Raw genomic sequence first — 9845 nt, forward strand, 5'->3', positions numbered from 1 at the left:
ACAACCACTTTGGCATTTGCGTTCTAGGTAGGCTATGCTTCTATACTTGCAGTTTATAACTGCTGTTTTCGCCATGGAATACTTTGCGTATTCTGCCTTTACACTTCCTTACGAAGCGTGATTCAGTTACTACGTAGTGATGATGGATATGATGCGCTTCTGCAGGAATCCAACAAGTTGCATGATCAGATAGCTAAAGAAGAACATGATCATGAAATTGATAGATAGTGATAGACAAAATAGTATTGGACATGAAACTCAGATTTGCAGACAATTCAAGGTTTTACACATCTGTTCGTGCCCATTCAAGAAAAAATGAAATTTCTTGGATAGTGAATCGCTCATGCCACTATGTACGCAACTGAAGATAGATATTCCATCAGAGGCGGAATTACAAGTCCCAAAACAGTTCCTACATGACCATGTGCAATTTGCACAACACCAGAATTCCGATATAGTACTGAAAGAACTGTACAATCAACGACCGGCATTCCTGAATGTATATAAGCTTGCCGCTACTGTGGCATCACTCAGATCCAGTAGTGCGCTTTGTGAGAGTGGCTTCACGGTCTTATCTTGGATAGACAAGTTCGAGACTTTACTAAGTCCCGAAGACAAGCCTACACGCAGTCTATGTTCCAGACGAGACAGGCGAACTTGGTTCTGTGGGGTTTTAAGAAGGAAATGACCGAAACAATAGACCTGAACATTTTTGTTGATAGATTCAGTGAAGTTCATCCACGCCTCTTGTTAACCCATCTAGTCTATCCTATCTGGATTTAACCTATCTATGGCGAGGATACATTTCACTGATGGTGTGAAATACATTCTCACTATTATCATTAAAGGATTGATCTGGAAGAGATGATTGTTGATTCTGCTCTAGATAAAATGAGGTACGATGTACACATTGTAGGCTACAATTAGGCGTTTAACTATGACCAAATAGGGCTGCAGCCGCTGCACCTGTCACTCATCGTTTTGTAAATCAGTAAATCAGTAAATTGTAAATCTTACAAAACGATGAGTGACAGGTGCAGCGGCTGCAGCCCTATTTGATCATAGTTAAACGCCTATTTTCTATGTATAGGTAGGCCTATATTTTGTATGATTTATGCAGCGCATTAAAGGAAAATGTAAATAAACTAAAAAAAACTCAAAGTCCATGAAAAGCAATGGATTAACTAACAAAAGAATCAACTGCAAAATCATAAATTTCGCTGCGGTTTCTATGCCAATTTTTAACCATTTTAGCACTAAGTTAGTTGGTGGTCAGATGTTTTAAAAATGATTTTGCTTCTCAATTTCTATCCTGTCGTCAGTGTAACTGTTTAAGCTACAGCATGTAATTGACTCTATAATGCCTGTTCACGCTGCTGTTTCTACAATAATCTATGCTAACATAAACACTGTAATACGATTATTGTTTTTGGCTTTTTGCGTAAATATACCCACATTGTATGCTAACATCGTTTTCGTACATGATACGGAAGATAAAAGTTGGGCCCCCTCTAGAATACTTTTTGCCCCCCCTGGTGCTCCAAGCTAGTTACGGGCCTGGATAAAACTGGCTTATGTAAGAGTTTCGCAAATGTGTAACATTTTGAAGGGGACGATCAACAAACAAATGTGAATAACACGTTCTAGCCATTGTGCTGTCACAGCATCTGAGCACGACAGGGTAATGTTAATCACTTGGTAAAACAATGTTAGTATTAGTAAAATATTAATATTCATTACAGTAACAGGCGGCAGGCCTGACTGGTCAGTCACAAACAACAGCTGCAAAGCTTAAAACCAAACAAGTGGTTAGTCATGCGTGTTACGTCGCATTTGTCCGCCTCCTTTTCTATGTTTAAAAACTAAATTCGGATTCCCTAAGTAGCACCTGGCAACCCCTGCTGTCTCACCTCGAGGTGTGATCGTTACGTCATAATTACATTTGCGCCTTTGCGTTCGTTACTACGTTTCTTTGTGCTTTGAGTTTTGTTAAGTGGCAGTAGGCTACATGTAAAGATCAGCTTAACGTTTACAGCAACTATAGTTAGCGACTGGTAGTTAATTCTAGCTATTTAACGGTGCTGCTGTTTTTTAGTTGAATAAGAGTTAGCCTACTGCGTTAATGTACTGTGTGGTTGAAGCATAGTTGAACTCTGTGCAGCAATTTCATCTGTCGTTGCCGTTGGCCTATGTGGCCAAATCAGTGATTATCACAGTTCACGGTAAGCTTAACATCCTACTGCAACCTTGGTGATAGGCTAGGCCAATGTGAATTTTAGTGTCAATGGTTAAGTGTAATAAGTACCTCGTCTTATTTCTCGATGTTTAAATCAAGTACGGGACTCACCTATGATGTGAAATTTATAGCACAATATTTTTTACTGTTTACTGTTTATATGTTCAGTTTCGATCTACAACGGTAGAATTTTCAATTGTTGGGTTTCTCCCTGTGCTGTTCCGTGCGCCACAAAATAGTCGGTAAGAATTCATTAGGCCTATAATTCGTCATCTGTAATTCCGCATTAGGCCTAATTCGTAAGTTTTGTTTGCTAATCGTTGTTTTGCTGTGTTGTCACAGAAACCTTCTTCTTCGTTTGACCTTCTGCTTGTTCGTTGTCGTCGCTGTCGTTGTCGTCGACAGTTGAATACATTACCGTCACTCTGTGTGCGTGTTCGTACGTTACATAGAAGCGTTTCGACTATTGTGGACAGTCCTCGGAGTTGCAGCACTCAAGTCCCGAAGGTTTGCCGTAGGCTTAATTGTTTCTACATTTGTTTATTTATGATGAGCGTCCAAGGCAGTAGTCCACTCGAGGATGCTTCTGCAGCCAAGCAAGCTGAGTTCGATGGGGCCGCAAAAAATTTGCAGCAGTCCTATCTGCATGGAGAGCGGCTAATGCTTCATCCTAGTACTAAGTTGGAGGCATTCCGTTCCTACTGCTCCGAAGTGGACCGAAAATATCAGGAAGTTGTTAATATGATTGGAGATGATAGGGAAACCGAACGCTCCCTAATAAAAGAAAATAAGGTCGAGTTTGACACTCGTTGCAAGGAGTGGCTGGAAAGAACAGCCAACTTGCCTGTGCCATCTACGTCTTACAAGAAGCCTAGTTCCTCACATCGTTCCGTGAGCCTACGCTCTGGAAGCACCAGCTCGCGAGCAAGCTCAAAGCAACGTGAAGTACTGATCCAACTGAAACTGGCTCAGCGAGAAAAGCTTCATATTCAAGAAGAAGCTCGGATAGAAGCAGAGAGGAAGAAAGAAGAAGCTGAGAGGAAGAAAGAAGAAGCTCGGATAGAAGCAGAGAGGAAGAAAGAAGAAGCTGAGAGGAAGAAAGAAGAAGCTCGGATAGAAGCTGAGAGGAAGAGCAGGCAAGCTGAACACAAAATTGAAATGTTACAATTGGAATTGCAATCTCGGGCAGAGGCGATGAGTGACGCTGATTCACCTTACGTTACTGTCGATGAAACTGGATTCACGTCACCTGGTCTGCCAAACAGCAAGGAGAATGTTTCCTCCCGTTTGACAAAGAGACCCTCTGTGCAATTTCAAGAAACATCTTCTCCTGTCCTTTCATCTCCTTATGCTACTCATGATACTAAAGCTAACAAGCCTAATTCTACGTTCCCTGCAGCACGCTCGACTCCTCAAGTAAATATTAGTTCGCCAAGTTTGGCTTGGCAACCGAAAACAATTAAACGTGACTCGTATGGACCAGATTACCAACCTATGTCCCATGTCGGTGAACAACCAGGGTGCTCCTATCAGCAGCCCCAACAACCAAGTAGACATTTCTCTTATAGTGACGAACGTTTCTTACCACGACCAGAAATACTTTCATTTAAGGGTGACCCCTTAACTTACCAAAATTTTGTTCGGACGTTTGACACACAGATCGTCCCGCTGGTACATAACGATCAAAGGAAGTTGGTCTATTTGTTACAACATTGTCATAGTGACGTAAAGCGTTCAATAGAACATCTTGTGAAGAAATCCGATGGCTATGAGCTGGCAAGGAAGAAGTTGTACCTGGAGTATGGCCAGCCCCATATCATCGCAAATGCAGCAGAGCAAAAACTGAAGAGGATGCCAAAGGTTGGGCATAACGATCCTCAAGGCTTAAAGGATCTAGCCAATGCCATGGATGTGTGTCTCTCAACCCTGGATGACATTAATGAGTTTGCTGGACTGAATTCTCTGGACACAATGATGGTAATGATTGAGAAGTTGTCATTCCGTATGCAAGAGGCATGGGCAGAGAGATCGGTTATGGTTCTGCACAACACAAGCCGTGAAGCAGGATTCAGAGATCTTGCAGAATTTGTTGGCATGCGAGCAGAGATCCAGAACTCCCTCTACGGAAGTAGGATTCATAAGGCGAAGGAAACTCACCAAACCCTGGCAAAGAAACCCAGTCGGAAGGATCGAGTCTCAGCATTTAACACGGACGTTCCTCCGCTCAAGGGTGTATCAAAACCGTCTTTCAGTAATGCTTGTCTATGTTGTAAACGCAAGTCGCACAAGCTTGTTGATTGTGACGAGTTTAAAAACATGATGTACAAACAGCGTAGACAACTGGTTTACGATGCACACTTATGTTATAAGTGTCTGACTAGCACAAAGCATCAAACTCGCGACTGTAAAGTTGACAGCACATGTACCATTGAAGGGTGCAAGGGACGTTTCCATCATACTTTGCTCCACAACTCTAATCCACCTAATTCATCTCAGCCACGCAGTGATAAAGAACAAAGGGGAGTTCTTTCTTGTTCAGTGACGGAACCGCGGCCGCAAGATAAAGACGTGGGTGTCTGCAAGGCCTACCTGTGCATTGTGCCAGTAAAGGTTAGATACAATGGCAATGAAGTTTTGACTTACGCGTTCCTCGATCAAGGTTCTACAGCAACCTTTTGCGCTAACAGATTAATAGACGTTTTGAATATCACTGGGGATAAAAGAGAGATCTCACTACAGACTCTTTCTAACACGTCTAAAATATATGATGGAATATCTGTAAGCTTGTCTGTGTCCTCCCTAGATGACAGACGAAAGTTTGAGCTGTCTGGAGTCCTGTCAATTGATGAAATTCCGACTACTCCAAATGCCATTCCGAGTCAAGAGGAACTGTCTGGACTACCCCACCTAGATGATCTGGAATTTCCCTGTGTGAAGGGTGGAAGTGTGACACTGTTGATCGGTGTCGACAACCCAGAAGTGTTTTGCATTCAACGTTCACGGAAGGGATCACGTGATCAGCCGATCGCTATAAAAACCCCGTTGGGTTGGTCCTTGTTGGGCCCATCTCTGTCACCAACTTCCTCTTCGTCCTTTCAAGTTAACTTTGCTCAATCAAGAGACATTGCCATCGAGCAACAAATCGAGTGTTCATGGAAAACAGACTTTGGTGATGAAAAATCAATGCTTGACATGCCCAACTCACGTGAGGATAGAATGGCATATGACATGATGACAAAATCAGTCAAGCAGATTGATGGAAAGTATCAACTCCCATTACCTGAGAGACCCCTGACCCGCAGAGGTATTTTGTCTGCGACGAGCTCGCCATATGACCCCCTGGGGTTTGGTGCTCCAGTGACCTTGAAACCAAAGTTGTTGTTGCAAGATTTATGCAAGCAAGGTCTCGGTTGGGATGACCCAATTTCAGCATCTGAAGTGGACACTTGGAATGAATGGATAAATCAGCTACACCAACTTCACGACATACGTCTGCCTCGCTGTTTCAAACCTCCCCACTTTGGCGTGGTAACGGAGCATGAACTTCACTATTTTGCCGACGCCTCGTCTGTGGCATATGGAGCTGTGTCCTACCTCCGTCTTGTTGATGATGAAGGAAGGATTCACTGTGCATTTCTGATGGGAAAGTCCCGTTTATCCCCACTGAAAACAGTTTCCATTCCAAGGCTGGAACTCACTGCTGCTGTTATGGCCGTGAGGTTAGATAAAATAGTGAGAAAAGAATTGAACCTACCCAATTGCACATCAAGATTTTGGACAGACTCGAGCGCTGTCTTACAAAGTATTTGTAATGCAAGGAAAAGATTCCCTACACTTGTTGCCAATCGATTGTCCACGATTGAACAAAATACAGACCTTTCGAAATGGAGACATGTGCCTTCAAAGTTAAACCCTGCCGATTGTGCGTCCCGTGGGATGAATGCGAGTACGCTGATTAGCTCCAGTTTCTGGTTGTCTGGCCCAACGTTTTTGTGGGAAGCCGAAGAAAGATGGCCAGAGTCTCCAATAAAACTACCTGATCTTCCAGCAGAGTTTGCGCCCGTCAAGAAACAACAAGTTTACGTGAGTGCCGCTTCAGAAGCTTCTTGTTCTACTGACCGATTGATTCATCGATATTCCAAGCTGATACGCTTGAAGAAAGCAACAGCGTGGTTGATGCGCTACAAAGAGTTCCTCATGATGAAGACTCGACCCTCGGTTTGCCAAGCTCCACTTAATCGATCTCCCATCACAGTCCGCGAATTGAAGCTTGCTGAAGTGGAACTGATTAAATATGTGCAAAGAAGTCGCTTTGGACAGGTGCTAAACGTATTATCTGGAGGTGCCATGCTAACTAAAAGGACATTCTCACGATCCATGGTTAAATTGAACCCTATATTGGTTGATGGGGTCATTCGGGTTGGCGGCCGTTTGGAGCGAGCACCAATCGAAGAAGACGCCAAGCACCCGATCGTGTTACCTTTTGACTCTCACCTTACAGATCTTGTGATTACAAGTCACCATGCTCAAGTGGGCCATTCTGGCATGACCCATACATGGGCATCTCTTCGACAAACATACTGGATTCTGAAGGGAGGCGTCGCCGTTAGACGTGTCCTCGGGAAGTGCTTGCTCTGTAAAAAAAGGAATGCACAAGTTGGCAAACAATTTATGGCTGATTTGCCATCTGGAAGACTCCAACCCGATAAGCCTCCGTTTTCTCATGTCGGTGTCGACTATTTTGGACCCTTGATGGTGAAGCAAGGCCGCAGTTCACTCAAACGTTATGGCTGCGTATTCACGTGCATGTCAATAAGAGCTATCCACATTGAAATTACCCACACCATGTCTACCGACTCGTTTATTGATGCCCTTCGACGATTCATCGGTCGTCGAGGTCTCCCAACCGACATTTATAGCGACAACGGATCGAATTTTGTCGGTGCTGAAAGAATATTGCGTGAGTCCTTACAACTGTGGAACCAACAGAAGATTAATGAGTATCTGTGCCAACAAAATGTGACCTGGCATTGGAATCCGCCAACCGGCTCGCATATTTACAAAAGGTTCCCTATTTTGTGCCTATCTCGAAAACTGACCAATCAGAAGCCGTATCGCTTTCTTACGTCATTGCGTCATTTACGTTTTCTTTCTTTGGTCTTCTGCTAGTAATGTCTGGTACAGGAGCAGGCTGGTAGGTTAAAGTTCGCAAGTTAGTCAGTTAATTGAAATGAATGAAAGCGCGCATAAAATAATTATCAATGGAAAATGAGTTAGTGTAATTTTCTTGGCACTCGATGTAGAAGTTATAGCAAGTTAGTCAGTTAACTGTAGCCTAGGTAGCCTACTGGTGCAAGTGAAATTGAGCCTGACAAATTGGCAATGTTAATTTTTTGGTAGCCTAACCTAGGCAATTGCTGGCATCATGGCTTCTCAGGTAGCCTACCACCTGTGCAATTGGTAAAGCGGTTAGAACGTTGCAAACTTGAGAAAGCCTGTGCAATTAATATCTTTCTCCAAGCTGGCTAACAAAACCACAGATAGTCTAGGCTGGTTGCCAGGGTCAGCAAAGTTTAAAAATGAACAGCTGTTTCGAATATTGAAATTAAGAGAGCGAGGAGGTTCTGCTATTAACATTTTCTATTTCTACGCATAAATTCGTTGTCCTTGAAAGATTTCTGATTTCATCAGAATTGTAAGGCATGCAGTGCATGTATGGAGAATACGCCACTGAATTAAGCAATGTTTTATTAAAATTGCACACATTTTGCCCCCTAAAGTGGTTCTGTAAGGTTATAGCTGTAGGCCTAGGCTATAATAGGAAGTAAATCAATATTGGCTAACTAAAAGGCTAGCTTGTTAGTAGTCCAGAAAGTTATTTATAAACAAAAGTATATACATACATATGTTAAATTTTAGTAGCAATCCAAGGTTTTAATCGGATCTTTCATTTAGGTTTTATTGTGATTAATTCATCATCATCATCATTTTCAGCCTGTGAGAGCCCACTGCAGAGCGTAAGCCTTCCCCTTTTCATGCCAATTTACATGATTAATTCAGTGCTTTAATAATCTATATTTGTGAAATGGGGTTTGTGTGTTGTGTAACAAGCTGTAAAAGTGGGTACAAGTCTTGCAAGACTGCAGTGAAAGTACCAATGTTTTAATTTCCGAAAGATGAAGAAATGAAAAAAAGATGCTGCCTGTTTCATAAATTTAATTGCAAATGTGTGGAAAATCATGTCTGTTACAACACCTACAAAAGGTAAGAATAAGATCAAAAGAATGGCTTTAGTTTGATTGTTAAATTTAATTAATTAGATTGAAATTGTGTAGAGGGACAACAGTACTTATTACGGCCCAGCAAATAAGTTTTGCTCATTTATTCACCGTCTTCTGACTTTAATTCGAGGCAAAAAAGGTTCGTTTTAGCGAGGATAGTAGGTCTAAATTGTATGTTGTGTACCAATGGGTGTACACTACTCAGAAATTGCTAATGTGCACTGTATTTTTTCAGCTTTTCGAAAAAGAGATGAGATGTGTTCTCCAATTGAAGCTGATGGAATCAAACAACAACCGAGTTTGACCTTCTTGGGAAAAGCTAGAGATCTATTTGTACTTTGGAAAAAAAGAAACCTTTCGGGGCTCACTTCACAGACATTTACTGCATGCATTCAGACCATGGGTGCGGTTCCAGAGTTCGCGCAACATTGATAACCAACCATCATTTCACCTATGTTATTTGTTATACCTCACAGCCAATGGAATTGCTACTCTCACACCTTAACAGTTTTTTCAAGCGTGCTTAGTATTGTACTGTAGTGTTTATTGTATGCTTACTTCACATTTATTTACAACCAATCGTATGAAGTGAGTATTGGTGAAATTGCTGTTGTATTCTTATTGAATAAGATCAAATTTTCATTGATTAGCAATACCTTATTGTGGCAGGGTAGATTGTTTATCAGTGTGTTGTTTTATCAGTGTGTTTTTTGTATTAAAAACATGACTGAGGTCTGAGGATACTTTTTATACAAATGGTTAGTTTGTGGGCCTACGGTACATTGGATATGTAACCTTGTCATTGTAGTGAGAGCTTTCAAGAGTTAATTTGTCAGAACAAGAGCTAGTAGTAAGTAAGAGTATGGGTTAATTTCAATACATCACACCATCCATACACTGACTAGTATCTTTGACTAATCCAATGTACCTTTGTACATATTAAGTTGTGCTAGGCCATAGGCAGGTGAAGCAGTTGCCCAGGGCTCTATCATCAACAAAGTCACTAATTTTGGCAAAAATGTATGTAATTAAGCAATGTTTAGGAAACTACAAAACTAGCACCATCTGATAAAGTAGGCTATGTTAATTTTTTGTTTGTATGCTCAGTGGCGCCGGCAGAGGGGGGGCAGACGGGGCAGCTGCCCCCCCAATGTTTTGGGCATCATCTTTTTTTTTTATTTTTTTATTAATACATATTAATTTTTTTTTTAATATTTGGATCCCAACCTAAGTAAGTAAGTCAACTCAAGTTGCAAGGGGGGGGGGGGGGGGGAGGTAAAAGCTCTCTCTTTAAAAAAAGTATGGAAAACCTTGATGACTAAATTGTA

General features: G+C 41.8%; 1 protein-coding gene and 1 long non-coding RNA gene across 2 annotated transcripts; both read left to right on the plus strand.

The window, feature by feature from the left end:
• The first annotated feature begins 1861 nt into the window (after window positions 1-1861).
• LOC145780116 (uncharacterized) lies at window positions 1862-2664 on the plus strand. The gene is made up of 3 exons (XR_014290601.1): window positions 1862-2222; window positions 2405-2478; window positions 2579-2664. It is a non-coding gene; the product is annotated as an uncharacterized LOC145780116 (long non-coding RNA).
• Window positions 2665-2785: 121 nt separating this feature from the next.
• LOC145779661 (uncharacterized) lies at window positions 2786-8949 on the plus strand. Its single transcript, XM_082591299.1, has 2 exons — window positions 2786-7196; window positions 8753-8949. The coding sequence occupies exons 1-2, from the start codon at window positions 2786-2788 to the stop codon at window positions 8947-8949; spliced, it is 4608 nt and encodes a 1535-aa protein (XP_082447425.1).
• Window positions 8950-9845: the final 896 nt, after the last annotated feature.

Source organism: Aplidium turbinatum, chromosome 11, assembly GCF_918807975.1.
Source record: "Aplidium turbinatum chromosome 11, kaAplTurb1.1, whole genome shotgun sequence".
Classification (NCBI taxonomy): domain Eukaryota; kingdom Metazoa; phylum Chordata; class Ascidiacea; order Aplousobranchia; family Polyclinidae; genus Aplidium; species Aplidium turbinatum.